The sequence below is a fragment of the Camarhynchus parvulus genome, chromosome 2 (genome assembly GCF_901933205.1).
Source record: "Camarhynchus parvulus chromosome 2, STF_HiC, whole genome shotgun sequence".
Classification (NCBI taxonomy): Eukaryota; Metazoa; Chordata; class Aves; order Passeriformes; family Thraupidae; genus Camarhynchus; species Camarhynchus parvulus.
The window spans coordinates 44,644,713-44,661,493 of record NC_044572.1 but is presented as its reverse complement, the minus strand read 5'-3'; the positions used below and the strand labels follow the sequence as shown (position 1 = coordinate 44,661,493).

At 39.8% G+C, this 16,781-nt stretch overlaps 1 protein-coding gene across 3 annotated transcripts in view; it reads right to left on the bottom strand.

Annotated features, from left to right (window-relative positions):
• Positions 1-10,422, bottom strand: part of MYRIP (myosin VIIA and Rab interacting protein) — a 111,816-nt gene extending 101,394 nt beyond the window's left edge. For all 3 annotated transcript variants that reach the window (XM_030971397.1, XM_030971393.1, XM_030971394.1), the window contains exon 1: positions 10,201-10,422. In XM_030971397.1, coding sequence (XP_030827257.1) covers positions 10,201-10,418 — 218 coding nt within the window. In that variant the 5' untranslated portion in view covers positions 10,419-10,422. The remainder of the gene's footprint in view (positions 1-10,200) is intronic.
• Between the last annotated feature and the right edge of the window lie 6,359 nt (positions 10,423-16,781).

Sequence of the window (16,781 nt, the reverse complement as noted above, 5' to 3'; positions counted from 1 at the left end):
CTCTGTTTCACCTTGGACCTCCCATATCACCAGAGAGGAGCTTGCTGGAGCCCCAGTCACTACAGCCCTGGCAGCTGGCACAGAACCCTGACCTGAGGAAGAATAAACAGTGTAATTTTTCCAGCTGGCTGTCCCATTGTTTTTTCCCTTAAGTCCATTAATGCAACATATTGTAAAGTTAGCCAGATACCTACAAAGCTGGAAGTCTGTGTTTGGAAATTATATTAAGCACTGAAATGCGGTAGCTTATGGAGTGTATGAGGCAGGTATCCATCAAACCATTTGCAAATTACATACTGGAAGTGCTGTTCAGGATCCTGAACATTACCCTCTAGTGTTACTAATCCTTTATGCAGATATGTGCTGTTTAATTGCCAGTTGGGAATTACAATGACACGTTACATGACTAATTTTTCAAACTACAATTGTACTATTTCCCCTACCCTCCTCCTTATACTTTTCCTGTCAATCTTCTTTCACTCTACTCTGTTGCTGTTTCTCTTGCCAGAACCACCTTCTGTGGTAGCAACTGCAACACTCTTTAAGTAGAAAATACTGTATTAAAATGTGCTGCACAGAATGGACTCGGTAAAGTATGCTTTCACATGTCTCAAAACCAACCCTCTCTACCCAAACCCTATGTAAGATTGCTTTGAAAGCTAGTGTCTGTCAAGAATATTCAACCTCTAATTATAATTTCCACGGTGAGAAGAATAACCACTGTTGCCACACTATGTGACTAAGAGAGACACTAGTTAAGTATGTTTTCTGTGTGAGCGGTCTGTACTCAGAGAAGTTTCAGGAAGCAATGTTGGTACAGATATGTTCCAAAATATTAGCTTTAATATTTACATATTACATCTAACTGCCCTGGGATCCTAGATGCAAAACACAAGAAGGTATTTTGTGATAGGTCACAATGCCCAAGACTGAAAGGCACCAGTTGTAATGTGGGGTTTTTTAGAACATGAATGGCTCAGAATTTCTGAAGCACAGGAGGCAGGGTCATTCCAGATGTAGCTCACAGTGGAGTTGCATTCACACTTCTCAGTACAGCACTCTACAGTCTTTGCCCCCTCGGGACAGTCTCCAAAAGGATGTCTGATCGAAAGTATCTGTCACCACAGACAGGCCTGGCTACTGGTGAATTTGAAGGACTGGGACAAGTCATTATAATGTTTTTCTTGCTGCTAACAAATATTAATTTGCTTTTTTTCTTGCCAGAGTTAGAAAGTGCTTTTGACAGCTGCAACTACCTGAGATACAGAGAGCTCAAGAAACCCCCTAGGTTATGAAGTTCTGCAAACACATCAGAGACAAGATTACAACTGTGATTCCTGATGCAATTTCTACCATTCTTTAAACGTGTTTCCTCTATTTAACAAGCATTTATTCAAGTTTCCATACTCCAGGCACTATTCTACAAGCCCCTACACTGGCAGCCAGGAAAAACCATGAAAACAAAGCAAATCTGTCATCAGCAATTGAAAACAATGCGAAGAATGATGTCTCCATTACGCTATTATTCTCACATACAACCTCAGAGTGTGTAGGATCATGGGAAACAGTATTTCCTAATTAGATGAACAAATTTTCATTCAATATTAATTATCTCTTGGGGCCTTAATAAGAAGAGAAGGAAGGCTCTTTCAGTCTGGGGCCTGGAGAAGCCCCCCACAAATCTTCACATCAGTGGACAGAAACAGAGATGAAACAAAAAAGAACCAGTATGGTCACCTGACTCCCACACACTGCACAGAGACATCACTTGTCAAATTACAACAGCAAACTTTAGAGCTATTAAATTTCAAATCACAAATATCAGGACAGGCAGTATTATAGATCCAGCAGCTGCACCCATCTCATTACCTTACAAAGATTCCTTCCCAAAACTAAAGTGTTCATTCAGGAAGGCACTGGCCACTCCATCACAGAACAGCCCTCAAAAAAAGGGACTAACAAAACTCCTTCAAAGGAGTGTTAGCAACTCCCTTTTGGCTTCTAACATCTAGAGACAAAAGTCAAGCTGTAAAGCCACATCATGCTGATTCCCAGAAAGGTACATAAGTTTCAAATGTTTTGGTGGGGGATGTGGGGGTAGGAGGAGAATGGAAGACATATTTGGTATGATTATTTTTATGTTGGTCCTCATTATTTTCCAGTTACTGTGAAGAATTTTCATTTTTAGTATAGCACCTTTCTGATGAAAACAATTTATCAAAGTAAATCCCAAGTGCACTATAAATCCAATACTAATCTGAAAACAAAAGCTTTCTTTTGCTGTGATCAAACATCTCTTCCAAAGAGTTCACAACTTCTGCAAACAAAAGGGTTCTGGCATTAGGCAATTTTTGTTTAGGCACTATGTCAAAATTCAATCTTCATTTTTTGAAGCTGTTTTTGCAAAAATAAATTTAAAAAAAGAATAAAACAACTTGAAATTAATGGGGGTGGAAACTCAAAGACAGCTTTAGGTCAGAGATGGCTTTTCCACTATGTTAACATGATCCTGCTTGTGAAAACAAGACAAATGAAAGAGATGGCTGTTAACTCCTGGGCTAAAATGGATAAGATGTTTGCCTGGACAGCTCTAGCAAAAGATGCAGGTGGGATGTAAGAAAGGAAAATGCATGAAACACACTTCCAGAATACCTAACAGGTAACCATTACCATTTATTTCATGATCCACAAATCTAGGGTCATACTTTGAAAGCTGAGAGTGGAAGATATAAGAAGAGTAATTAACTCTCCAACCAGATTCATGCAGGGCTTATCTGAAAGAAGACTTCACAAAAACCTAAATGCAGAAAAGATATGCTACTACAAAAAAAGTACAAGAAACCCAAACACTTCATTCAGTGCACAAATTTGTAAAACCCTGTCTTTGTCAGACACAGGACAATTGCTTTTTCCACCTTCCTTTTCCCTCAAGTTGCAGAAGCAGGATGGAACATGTGAATGTAGGATCTCATAGATTCTTATTGAAGACACTTAAGCAGTGCTTCAGCATCTATTTCATGTGAAAGGAGGGCCTGAACAATAAGAACATAGAGTGATTATTTATTGATGTGGTCAATCTTTTTTAAAATGACAAATTAAATTCTCACTTTAGCTTCTTTGGCAACACAAGAACATTTTAGGATAGTAATACTGCAAACTGCACTAGCTAGAGGAAAGGCACATTTCTTACTGCCATTCGCTGCCAGTGGCTGCAAGTCCAGAGGTTTTCCAATTTTCTCACCAAGAAAAAAACTTTTGCTAACAATGGCAAACTGTTAAATCTTGGTGGTTGCACAAATACAACAGAGGAAAGCATGGAGACTCACCAAATGCTGAAACAAACATACATCAAACCAGCCAGTAATCTTTCATTAGTGATAATAAAAAAACGTTCAGTGCTATGTCTGTGTGAAATGACACTATGCTAAGCTTAAAGCTACCTCCAGAGTGCAAACCACACCATGGCTTCCTGTTTTATTACATACATATTATGATGAACAGCACAGCAAGTTCCAGTTGCAGAACTGACAGAAGGGAAGTTCTTCCATAAGCTGTGCTTGATACTTTATATTTTCCATCTCAGCTACTGCAAGGCATGATATTCCCACATGACATTAAGTGCCCATACTTAAAGAATCTTGTGCAATTTTAATTAGCTTTTAATTTGTCACCCTCACTGAGAGTCCTTCAGCTTTTGCAAAACTGAAAGGCTAAGTAAGTCCAACCTATAATTTGTAGGCTGCTTACTATGTGGAAAAACTGTGCTACATCCTTTCATATCCAGCTCCTCCAAGGTAAGCAGTCCCAATATTTTTGCGCACTATTTATGTAATATTTATTACTACTAGGGAAAATGCTTAATAGCCTTTCTTACTGTGAGCAACTGAAGATAGGTGAAAGCAAACACAGGCAAGCATTTATATATTAATATTGAACATAAAGCCACGATATTCTACCCTAATTCATTCCCCAGAAGAATCCAAGCATTACCTTTCTGTGCAACTGAAAACCACAACGGTTTAGGCATGCTGACTGCAGCAAAACTCTAATAACAGTACATTAATAATACTTAGCACTTTACAACCAGAGCATTTAACTTTCTAACCACTAAACTCCGAGAGCTCAGGGTCATCAAATCCATTCTGCACAGGGAGAAACCTGACACATGGAAGTTTCCCCAAGGTCACTTGACAGCTAAAACTGGGATCCAGAGATTCTAAAACACTGATTAGTCCTCCATGCACTCAGACACATGTTCACTTCCAAGGCTACTTAAAGCTAGAAAAGATTGCCTAATCAGCCCTTGTATTTAGCTGTTTTAATAGACTTCTCTTTCCTACTTTCCTCTTCAATTCCATCTTTAGATACTTTTCTTAAAGCTAAGCGCAGCATTGCAGTCTGCTGTATGTTATGCAAGTTCAGCTTTATTCTGTCTAGCAGAAACTAAATTCTTCACAGCGCATACTTCAAAATAATTAAGACAGATCAGTATAGCAAAAAACCCAGCAGAGATCAACCTGTCAAAGCAACCAGTTTGCACATTTCTCTCTCTCCTCCTCCAGTTAGGGAACAACTGAATAAACCAAAGACTGTTCTTGGCCCCTGTGCAAAATCAAAGCTCTTGTCTTTGCTCTCCTTTTTCAGTGAGAAAAAGGATATAGTGCTTATGATCCACTGTGATGCTAAAGCATGGTAAGGACAAGGAGGTCAAGCAACAGGATACAAAACAGAGAGACAATGGCAGGACAAGGAGGAAGAAAAAAATTTGCATAGAGCAGCATGCATTTTTGGAAAGAATTGCATCAATTTCTACAAGTATATACAACTGAGAAGAATAATTTTCACTGCAATTTACTTAAAATTAGTAAATCCCTTAAGTACAAAATGAATGGAATCATTCAGAGAACTTTCAAAAAAGCAAAACAAGACCCCCATATGGGTCAAATGAAGACAACATGCCCATGGTAGAACTAAGACTTTCTCTTCTGTGCTATGCCACCGAGCAAGTGAATGTTCCTATACAATTCTATGATCTCAGAAGCAAAAACACATTTCCTGGCATTGACTTGACAATGTCACAGCTTCCAAGTTCTGTAGAAGTTCTCACTAATGTCAGACAGGGACCTCAAAGAGCAGAAATAGCAACTGTCACAAAACTATACACAAAGCTCCAAGCTGTGGCTGAGACAGACTACCTAAAATACATTTTGGCTTCCTTTTACCAGATGGTTGAGCCTGCTTCAAAGCAAAACAAAATTGCTAAGCAGCATTATATCTTCATCAGTTTTCCACAACTAAGTCCTGAAACTGGCTGGCTTAGTTATAGCCAAATGCACTAGCAAACAAATACGAAGTTCAGTTATTAACTAGAAGTATTACTTTTCCTCAAGTACAGTATCAAAGTTTTCTCAAATTTTGTGCTTTTATCTTTTTTTCCCTGAAGAGACCGTAAAGAGTTTTACACTAAAACTTGCATCAGCTAAGCAGAAAAGATGTACCTTTTGGCAGGCTAACTTCAACTTTATCATGTTTCCACATATACATGCTTTGTTCTGCTACCATTAAAACACATTACATTGTTTTATAGAGTCCTCCAAAAAAAACCCATATGAAATATAAAGGTTTTATTTAGGACTGTTCCTGAGGCTGTCAAAGCTCATTTTTATTTGAAGAGTGTTCTGCTTGCCAAGTCTAGACTTTTATTTTCTGTTGCAATTTTCATTTTATCAGAAGCATTGCTCCATTTTCACTGTAGTGTTAATCCCAATTCACGCTAGTTGTATGTATTGGGCACTGCAGGTAGACTAGACCTTATTGCATTTTCTCAAATCTCATTCTGATGTGCATCAAAAACCTTAATGCATATCTAAGTAGCCTAACTAGTCATCAAATTCCAGTAAGACAATTACATTTGCTACTGATGCAAATTGTTACAGTCTGGTTATAGTCAACAAGGCACTCCAAAAAACTCAAAATAAAATGTAAAGAACATTCAACAATAACTCTGTATTGAAGAGCTGATGAAAGTAATTGCTATACCCTTGCTTTCTTCTTTTTAAAAGCAGCAGCTATATTGGGTGTACAAAAACCAAAGTTTTTTTTTTTAAAAGAGTAGTTCTCTTAAACATTCAAATAAATCTGTGCTGCAAGCAACTAGTGTGATAACTTTTGAGACCCAGTTTGAGCCACCCAAAACACTACTTAGGCTGCAGGAAGTCTGAGTATGTGCAGCATGACTGTGCTTTTCACTAGTTGATGACGTAAAGGAGAAAAGGACCAGTGTCTGAGTCTCTGTCTCTTAGTAACTGTTACTAGCAAAGGACCACCACCAACAAGGCAGCTCTTACAAAGCAGAATAATGACTTCCTGCAGACCCTCTCACCCATGGCCTGGATCAAGAAAGGAAAGCAGGAGTCCACTAAATGATGAACTCTCACCACCTGAGCAAGAGGTTTGAGAACAAGTGAGAAAATCACAGGACAGAGGGAGGTGAAGGCATGAAAGGATTAGGTGCCCATGCTCCCACTCACAACAGAGACAAACATCTTTTGACATACAGATGTTGAGAACAGAAGAAGTGAACCAAGAGTGCAGGGGAATTCATGCATGATAGTCATGAAAGGCTGAGGTGAACAGCCAGATGTTTGTACAACTTATTTTGGATTGGACTCTATATACTCATACTAATCAGTCCAGGAGTAAAACATGATTAGTTTAAAAAACCTGCAAAAATATGCATTTTAATGGATTATGCTTTAAAAAATATATATTTTTATTACTACAAGTGTTGAAATAAAAAGCAGAGTACCACAATCAGGGTGTTCTGGGATGTGGCTCCTTGGAGAACAGAAGAGTGCTCTCAGACACATATAAAGCATGCCTTATTTCTACTAAATGAGCAAAGAACCTTTGTGTCTGGCATCAAAAGCATTAATCCAGTGGGCAAAGAAACTGTGCCTGGAATCAGCTTAGCCAAGAGAACTTAAAAAGTACAGACCTCAGCAAGCTGCCTAAATGCATTGTCTGACAGATGTCTAACAAGGAGACATTGTACAAGGCTTCGCAAGAATCGGAACTGAACTAGACAGAAATCAAAAAATTGAAATTAGTATTATACAATTTGATCGAAGAGTACTTACAGACTAAAAAGATACACATAAGAGGTGAAGCCCCTGAGAACATTAATAATAGTATTCAGAGACAAATCTAAATCAAAAAGCATTTGCAGAATGCATGCTAAATCTGGGAAATGGGAAAATTTAAGGAAGATTCTCCTGTTCTTCACAAGATTAATTCAGAAATTGCTGTAAAGACATTTTTGAGCCTGAGATTCCATACCAAGCCCACTTTCTAACTTTTAAAATATGTATGGTAACAGAGGATGTGCTTTAAAGGAATTCAAACACCAAAGTTTTCACTGGCTTATTGATGAGTTTTCTGCTTTTGGAAGAAGCAGAGACTAACTTTTTTGACTGATTTTCTACAAATGTTCTATGTTTCAAATGGTGACCTGAATTTTTGCTCTCTGCTCAATGCTAATGTAGATGTCTGCCTTGGAAGATGAAGATCAACACAACAGGTATCTCCACTGGGGTCAAGCCTTGAAAGACTAATTCACCATGTCAGCTTTTCTTGAGTGTAGAACACGGTCTTCAGATATTTCTATCCCACTAGAGTTCACTTTCTATTGTGCAGTAAGATAAGTGGGCAAATAACAGCTAAATCAAGAACCACCTCCACTACCTGTGCTGCCTTATCAAACCTAAAAATAAAAGACACAAGCATAGGAGCTGGGGAGAGGCAGGAGAACAGAGTCTACCTGAGGGATAAGTCACTGAGAAGATGAGAGGAACTCAAAAATACTGTTGTGCTTTACCCTGGAAGAAATACTGACCGAGAGTTAAACCCCAAAAAGTTATACCACCCCGTGCCCCCCCCCCACTCCATAAGCACCAAAAAAAAAGCCCCCACCAAATCAAAATACACCAGCAGCCTCTGAGGAATACTAGCCCCCCTCTACCTACAGGGATTAGCACAGTCCAATAAACCAGAACATAAAATGATTAGCAACAGTGTTAGTTAATTTATTCACTGGAAAATAACTCAAGCTGTCTCTCAGGTCTCATAAATAAAGAAAACGTTTATAACTGAGTTACAGGCAAAGCCGTGACTTCAAGGGTCAGAAATAGCATTTTTATGATATAGCTACAGATTTTTCTTCTGAAATTAAATTCTTCTGAGATATTTTCTGTGGTGTCAGCAAAAGATATTTTAAGTGCAGTTCATCAGCATCCACAAACCTGGCTGCTGTGCTGCTGCTGCCCATATGGGTGAACGCAGGATAAATGGAATAAAGAGGTGTAATATGAAATGGTTGAATGGCTAAGGCAGAAACAAGCACTGGCTCTCTGTGTTGCTGGAAAAGATCCTCCTGTCATTCATCTGTCTCCTCACCAGGGAAAAGGCGGTTTCTGTAGGTTTTCCAGGGTAAAAAGCAGAGAAGGATCAGGTACCCCAAACAACACAGCCACCTTCGCCTTCAAAGACTGACATTTGGAAATTGGCATTGTCTGGGATCTCTGTGATTTTAAGGACCTGTGTCAAAGGGCACAAACTTAATTCACAGATCTCGTAGGAAAGCTTATGGCATCCTGGCCTGTATCAGGAATAGTGTGGCCAGCAGCAGCAGGGAAGTCATCCTTCTGTACTTGGCATTGGTGAGACTGCACCTTGAGTGCTGTGCCCAGTCCTGGGCCCCTCATTTTGGGAAGGACGTTGAGATGCTCAAGTGTGTCCAGAGGAGGGCAACGAGGCTGGTGAGGGGCTTGGAACACAAACCCTGTGAGGAATGACTGAGGGAGCTGGGGGTGTTTAGCCTGGAGAAAAGGAGTCTCAGAGGTGACCTTATCACTCTCTACAACTCCCTGAAAGGTGGCTGTAGTCAGGTAGGGGTTGGTCTCTTTCTCCAGGCAGCAACTGACAGAACCAGAGGACACAGCCTTAAGCTGCGCCAAGGGAAATACAGGTTGGATATTAGGAAAAAGTTTTTTACAGAAAGAGTGATAAAGTACTGGAATGGTCTGCCCAGGGAGGTTGTGGAGTCATCATCCCTGGATGTGTTTACAAAAATATTGAATGTAGCACTTGGTGCCATGGTTTAATTGAGGTGTTAGGGCATTGGTTGGACTTGATGATCTTGAAGGTCTCTTCCAACCTAATGATTCCATGATTTCAAGTGGGTGTTAATGGGAAACAAGAGGGTATAGTATGGCTTTGGTGAGCACAGGAGTATCATAAAGCATTGCAAAGTGACTTGTCTCTTGTCCTCATCCTGCGTTCTCCACTAAAGAGAAAGGAATAAACAGCCATTCTTGTCACATATGCACACGGCTTTAGTCACCAGTGGTCAAAATTAAACCATAAGGAATTGAGTTACTTCATTCACCCTTCTTGTCTGAGTTAAAGGATTTTGGTCAGGACTATGTCACCACAGCTACAGCTGCTTTTGGAACTTGGAGACAAGGACTATAACAGTCACATCCAAGGAATGACCCCTCTGCTGCTAAGTGCTTTGCTTTGTTTTTCTGGTGCTATCTTTAAATGTTGGGGCTCTGTTACCCTCAGAGGGGTGAGACAGTAAATCCCTGATACCCTCTGCAAATAGAAGCCTGGCAGCATATTCTTTAGCAGGTTATGAATTATAACAGGTTGCACCGCTATTTTCTTTGGGTACTTGCCAAATTAAGCTCAAGGCATCCCCACCAATAAGCTGGCATTTAGAAAAGCACTCTAAAACACAGTCACAGCTGGATGATCTATTCACAAATATTCTTCCTTCCATTTCTGACCCATCAAGGGGATTAGCTGCCAAACTATTAACTGTCTTAACACCATCTGTGCTCAGGTTCCATTAGTAACCCAGGTGTTTCAGGACATCCCAGTCCTGCACAAGCTATGCCCAGTTCCTGCTTGCCGATACATCAGTCCAGCTAAACAAGCCTGGAAAATGCAACAGGTAACCAAACACTCTCAGGACAAATTAGCCTCTACAAAAACCAGGCACGTCAGGAATAAATCAACCTCTACATAAACAGGTACTTCACATCCTATCCCACCAGCGTTAACTAGAGACAAATACAAGGAAAAGCTCAGGTCAGGCCACAGCTGCCTTGTAAAAGTTGCTGAACAATAGGCTTTTACCTTGCTTGCTGACAGACACTGCAAATCCAAGCCTTCTCCTTCTTCTGGTAAGTGCTGCAGCTCTTGCAGATGTTGTACTTGCAGTCTTGGCACTGTCGCTTGCTGTTGATCAGAAATGTGAAAGGGGAACAGCAGCGAATGCAGCAGTGCTCATTGAACTTCTGCTGCTTGGAAAGGATGCTGCACTTGTTGCCCTCTTCATCCAATTTCTGCTTCATTTCACTGGAATGAAAAGGAAAAGAAAAAAACATAAACAAAATTTCAATGGGAAATCTTCATCCTCTTTCCACATATTCATGTTACACTCTTCACACAACTTTTGCAGATGTGAAATGAATATGAGAAATGCATATTCTAAATTCAGAATTGGAAAGCAAAAATTCCTATGTTCCCTTAAGCCACCCATAGCCAACCCACTGAAACTCTCTCCCTGAGTCACAAACCAGAGCAAAATTTACTCAGTTCCAGAGAGAGAACCCTAAGGAAAGCCAGGTTACTGCTTCAGGCACTCCAGCTGTGCCAAGCTATAGAGACCATGTGAAAATTCAGGGCTATGCTCAGAACCCTTTACAAATCAAAAATCAGTTTATGGAAGTCAAAAAGATTGGCACAGTAATAAAAAAATCCTTCTGACTGATAGTTTTGAAAGCAAAAAGTTTGTTTTGTTCTGAGATACTATTCATAATATCTCCAGTTTGTCAAGCAACATTAATGATATCCTTCATTTCAGAGAGATTTGGGTCCTCTACTAGTTAGGACCAATATTAAGACGACTGCTAACTGTGAAAGTGTTTGTAGGCACTCTGCATAAAGGTTCCTGTATTCCAAGAGAAGAGCTCATTTATTTAAAAAACTGACAAAAATTGTGCATGCATGGTATTAAGTAAATTGCTAACTCCCATTTTACAGTGCTTTTCATATTTACAAATTAGGCAATATATTCCATGACAGGAGTAATAAAAAAGCATGCAGAAGGAAGAATTGTGAAGCTAGACAGGTCTGCAAACTCATCACACATCTTCTGGCATGTACAAGTAGGACATACTCTATGAGAAGAAAAAATAACAATCAATGAAAAACAAGTAAAATAAAAGCTTTTAACACAGTGTGCACATACTTACATTCATTCTCTCTATTTATCAGAATTAGTGGTGAGTACCTTACAATTTCCAATTGCTGATAAAAACCACGTATATTACTAGAGTAACACAAAAGTCTAAATAAAATTTAGAGGTACCACAGAGCAGACTAAGCTGCAGGAGTATTTATTCATTACATGCTGACTTACTCTTAAATTAATGTTTAAATATCTTGCTATACGAATAAAAGAATACACTTATTGCACACTTATTCAGGAAGTCAACCAAGATCATCTATGAACATCATTGTGAGCCAAGCCTGGAATTTTAAAAATAATCACATTACTGGGCTATGTATCACCTTATTTGCCACTTCTGCCTCAGATTAATAACTCAGAATAAAACCAGCCTGTTTTATGAAAATCTGACAGGTCAATTCTAAACCTCAAATCTAAAAGACAAGTAAAGCAGTGATCTAAGCCATATAATTTTTGAACTTGCACATACAACCCATTTAAGTGTATTCCCAATATATGCCTTTTAATAAATTTAAAATTTAGAAACAATGTGTGATGTTGGTGCTCAAACCCTGTACAAAGGTTTGACTAAATAAGACTAGGTGCTCAAACACATACTTTTTGCAATTTCAAGTAAATAATCTTTATGATTTTTTTTCTTTCCAGATGGCAAAACATGCTTGTTCTGCCACATTTTTACAGAATATGCAAGATGCAAAAGGTAAGAGACTACCATGTAAGAGAGGAAATGTCTGAATTATGCACATCAAACTGGCTTCCTCGGGTAAACTGACAGAACTATCCCAGAGATTCAATGGGATGGCTAGACTAGTTTGTCCTAATCTCCATTACTCCCTCCTGCCACAGTACTACATGGATAAAATTTCTAGCGGAACAAGGGAGGAAGTGAACTGTCTCCACGTTGTTCCTCCATCCACAGCAGGCGTGCTGCTCTGCAGCAATGGGAAGAGACACAGTACAGTTTCTGCACAGAAGGTCAGGCAGGAACCCCGGGTCCCAGCACAAAAGCTGGTGAAGGTGAATTCTGTATGATTCAAGGAGGATTTCTGGCATGGAAAGGTGTTTGGCAGCCCAAGATGCTGCAATCTCTGCTTCAAGATGGAAACCCCAGGCAGCAGATACTGGCCCTCCCATAAAACTTGAACAGCTAAGGAGTCAGGGTCAGGGGGAGTAATGAAAGAAGAGATTTTTGTCCTTATGGAGTTCTGTTATCTCCCGGACTTAGTAACGCTGATGCTTGGTAGTACCAGCCCACATACTCAACATTGTCACACTCAGTGGCATTTTGAACCCTCATTAGGGCTCTGATGCATGATAGCAAGATAAATCACAGAGGCAAAGCCACCAATTAAAGTGCAACAATAATGCTTACAATATAAACCCAGGCAGTTTTGTTCACAGCAGAGCTAATAAAGCCTGATACCTAGAAAAAGCTGAGCTCACACTGAAATCTTTTCATCAGAATAGGCATTAATTACATCTCTCTCCTCTATCTGGCTGCCACTATTCATTACAGTGGTAGAACTCAATATCATTAAGGCATCTGCCTCAGTGCTAAATAGGACTAAAATTGGCCAATGGATTAAAAAAGTAAATAGGATAGGGTTGGACAGCCTGTCAGAGAGAGAGCATGACAGAAAAAACCTCATTTCCAGAGGAAAGCAGGCAGAACAGAGAAGAAAGCAATGCACGTCTCTCTGACAGCTGTAACAAATTAAGGTTCTCGCACACCGCCCTGCCAAAGGCTATTCTATAAGGAGTCAAATGGCAAAAGGGACCGTCAACTGGACTTGTCATTTGAAGCCAAACGGCTCCTCTCCACACTCTTTCCTTGGAAGCAAAACATGGGTTTCATATGAAAGCAAAGTGCTGTATAACTCCAGTGGGCAATTAAGCCTTCCTAGTTAGAGGAAAATTAGCCGAAGTGAAAAGTAGGCACCAATATACTCTCAGCAATACGGAGAAAGCGTTACTTGGACTTAACTCCAGCTGGATGATCACCCTGAGTAGGATGATTAATGCAGGCATCAATGTTAACACTGAGAAAGTTTGTTGCACTGAAATACAGGAACCTCAGGCACCCACATTTGAAAAACTCAGCCTTTACTTTCACGACGTTCAAATCACCTGGTGCAAGAAGATTGTAAGAATGGTCTAAGGAAAGAGCAGCAGCCAACAACAACTGATTGTCTCACAAAGTGAAACTTGCTTCCAAAAATGCGACAGCCACTGGTGCAGGAGCTATTTCTAAGAAGGTCGAACCACCCAGTCATTGCAAACTGCCCCTTCCTCCCCATGCAACACTGTTTCCCCCAACAAAACTCAGCTGAGGGGAAAGAGAGAGAAAATAGAGGGAGAATGCCTCTCCCTCTCTGAATCTGCATTCGTGTATGCTTACTTCCCCAAGGAGGGAATGTAATGTATTCAGAGATGTATACACAGAATATGTGTGCAAATAAAACAAGCAACAAAATACAACTGCACAAAAAACGTGCCTGTTGGGGTAAGCACAGAACAGTGGGAATGACAAATGACAGAATTTATCAGTCACAACTGATGGGGCTCAGCTATTATGGTTATGTGTAACATAGTAATAAGCACCTGTGGAGAAGAGAACTCCTGCTGTGTGAATGAATCTCAGATTGGGTTTCATTTTCTTTCTCAAGTGATTGCATTTCACCAATTGCTTCCAAGTACAAAAGAAGCAAAAAATACTCAATAGATATCCAACATGTCTATCAACAAAGCCAATTCTGTCAAAGAACATTTTATGAGTTCCAAGTTCCAAATAAGTTCAAAAATATGCAAATGAATACTAGATTTTTCTAGAAACTTTTATCAATGAATTTACACAGTTTGTGTTAAAAAAAATGTAATTAATTTCAGTCAATGTTTTGGGTGATAGACTCCTGGCATGTAATTCCCACAAACAGTCAGATTAGGAACACTTTCCATCAGACTGTTTTGGATGTAGGTTCTTCAATTATATTCTGAAGGTGAATAGATGTCTTCCCCTCACCCCCCACTATGCTTTTGAGACTTTTTAAAACATAAATTAAATAGCTTCCATTGGTATGGTTAATTTCTTCCTGGTGTCTGGCAGGTTTAAACACAATTTTTAGATGTTTGCCTGAACAACATCTTCTCCTCTAATAAATTTCTAAACCTCTGGGTGCAGCAATGGAAAGGAGTCCATAAAACAGGCAATTGTATTACAACAAAAAGCTAAAAATTCCCCTGTTTTTCATATAACAAAGAGAACAGTTCCTGGTGAAAATCTGATAGCTGGTTTGAGCTCCAAGACAGAGTCTGTATAACCAAGTCTGTCAGGCTCCCCAAAATGGAGCCCTCTGCTCTTCTCCAAGGGCTTCTCTGAGCTCAGTTATTGGACTGTACCATCTTACTCTTGTCTCACACCACTCTCCATTTCAGGAGTTTAAACCTGGCAGTTTAAAGGCAAAATCCAGATGGACTGGTTCCCATTTGCTCGGTTGTCGTCTTAAGTGATGGATAAATATAATTTTTCATGCTGTGTAAACACTTTTTATCTTCCCCACTAGAGCAGAAGCTAAATCTATTCTAGTTGCCTGCACAGGCAAAGAGGAAAATGGAAGGACAATGTTCCTAGATTCACCTCTCTCCCCCCTGATGAACAGAGGAGCAGTGCTTTTACAAGTTACCAAAGACAGGTAGAAACTTTCTCATTCGGTGCTACAGATGAGGGTTTCCTGTCCTCTTAATTCAAATTACACCTATTTCATAGAATAAGCCACAGTTTATTCATTGGCCTTAGAGGCTTTTTTACTTCAAAGACTAATGGACACACAGCACACACTGCAAAGTGCTTTTCTTAGGAGAACAGTGTTCTGCTCAGCTGGGTAACTGGTTGTCGCTTTTCTCTGCACTTGTTTGCACTATCTCACTTCTCAGAATAGATTCAGAGCAGTGCATGAAGATCACCAACTTCTCTTAAAACTGGTTTCAATCTTAGTTTGAAAACTGCTAAAATGCTGTTTCCCTCCACAGAAGAGAATGCCTTCAGACACTTTTCTGTTCAGGCATCCTTAATACTCATCTATGTATAACAAGCTACTAAGGCTTTTTGCTTAGCAAAAAAATCTGGATTTCTGCATATTCTGGGGAGCAGATATCCCCATTTCCAGCCTTCCAGAGAGACCACTTTTACCACTGCACCTCAAGTTTTTCCACTCGCACAGTCAATCCAAATTTGGTGTATTGGGCTAGGAGTTTTCTTGGGCTACAAAGATCACCTAAAAGTACAGGTTTTACCAATACCCTCTAATCTACAATGCTGGAGGGTAAAGGGATTTTCATATTAAGTGGCTAAAGTGTTCCCATTTCCACTCTCCTTAAACCTGCCAGATGTGCACCAGATGCCAGAGCTGGGGTAAAGATCTTTTAATCTGTGGAGAACATGACAAACTCTTACTCCTTGATTACCAGTACAATGAGAAGGAGTCACAGGCTGAATGTGACTGAAATTGGTCTCCCATTCACATGTTTTCAATTTTATGTTCAAGGTCCTAGATTGTGATAACTACAAGTAGTTCCCACCTCAGCCCTTACTTCCTCTCTTCTTCACCTAATCTCCCAAACCTTCAAAAATGCACCAACCAGGTTGGTAAAATGCTGCTACATTTAGGAAAAACAGTGGAAGTTTTATAAGCCTGACTCCTGGGATCTGAGAGAACAAGCCAAAATTACCAAGGAGAGCTGCTCAGTGTTTAATCCCTTCCATGTTTCTTGTGTCTCAAACTGTGGAATGGTGCAAATAGGGGTGAAGCTCTATGCTGACAGGGTCATACACCTTTTCCACCTGCAGTACACAGTAAGAACCAAATTCTCTCAGTAGGCATATGTCTCCATCATTATTTACTCTCCCAGGGTTCAGCACTAATTTCTTTTTGCTGCGTCTTCTTCTAAAGTAGTTTATTCTTCTACATCAAGATAGGCATCTAACAAACTTCCAGACAGTACTACAACACTACCCTTTTGTTTCTTTTATGTCTTTGCTAAATTTCCCCTAGTGAAACTCTAACTGCACTCTGAAAAAGTGGAGCACAGGACAGTACTATAGCCAATGCCAAGTTAATTCATTATCTTATAATCAAGGCCTTTTTTCCTAAGTTCTTATAAATACTATCACAATTGTGCCTTGTGCTATATTTACCACTTAGCACATGAAATAGCGCTCTACACATTGCTGGTACTATCACAAAGCTATGCTTAGCACACGTGCAAGCACACCACTTGCATTTGGGGAGCCTTGGAGGAACACACATCACTTTAATCTGTTTAGAGGGATATCAGTCCAGCAGCAGTAGCTGACATTTTTAGGGAGGATTAGACAGCAGGGAGTGTACCATAAATGGGGGGAAAGGAGGAGCTGTGATGGAAGTAACAACATCCTGAAGCAAAAAAGCAAAACACAAAGTCTTCAGGG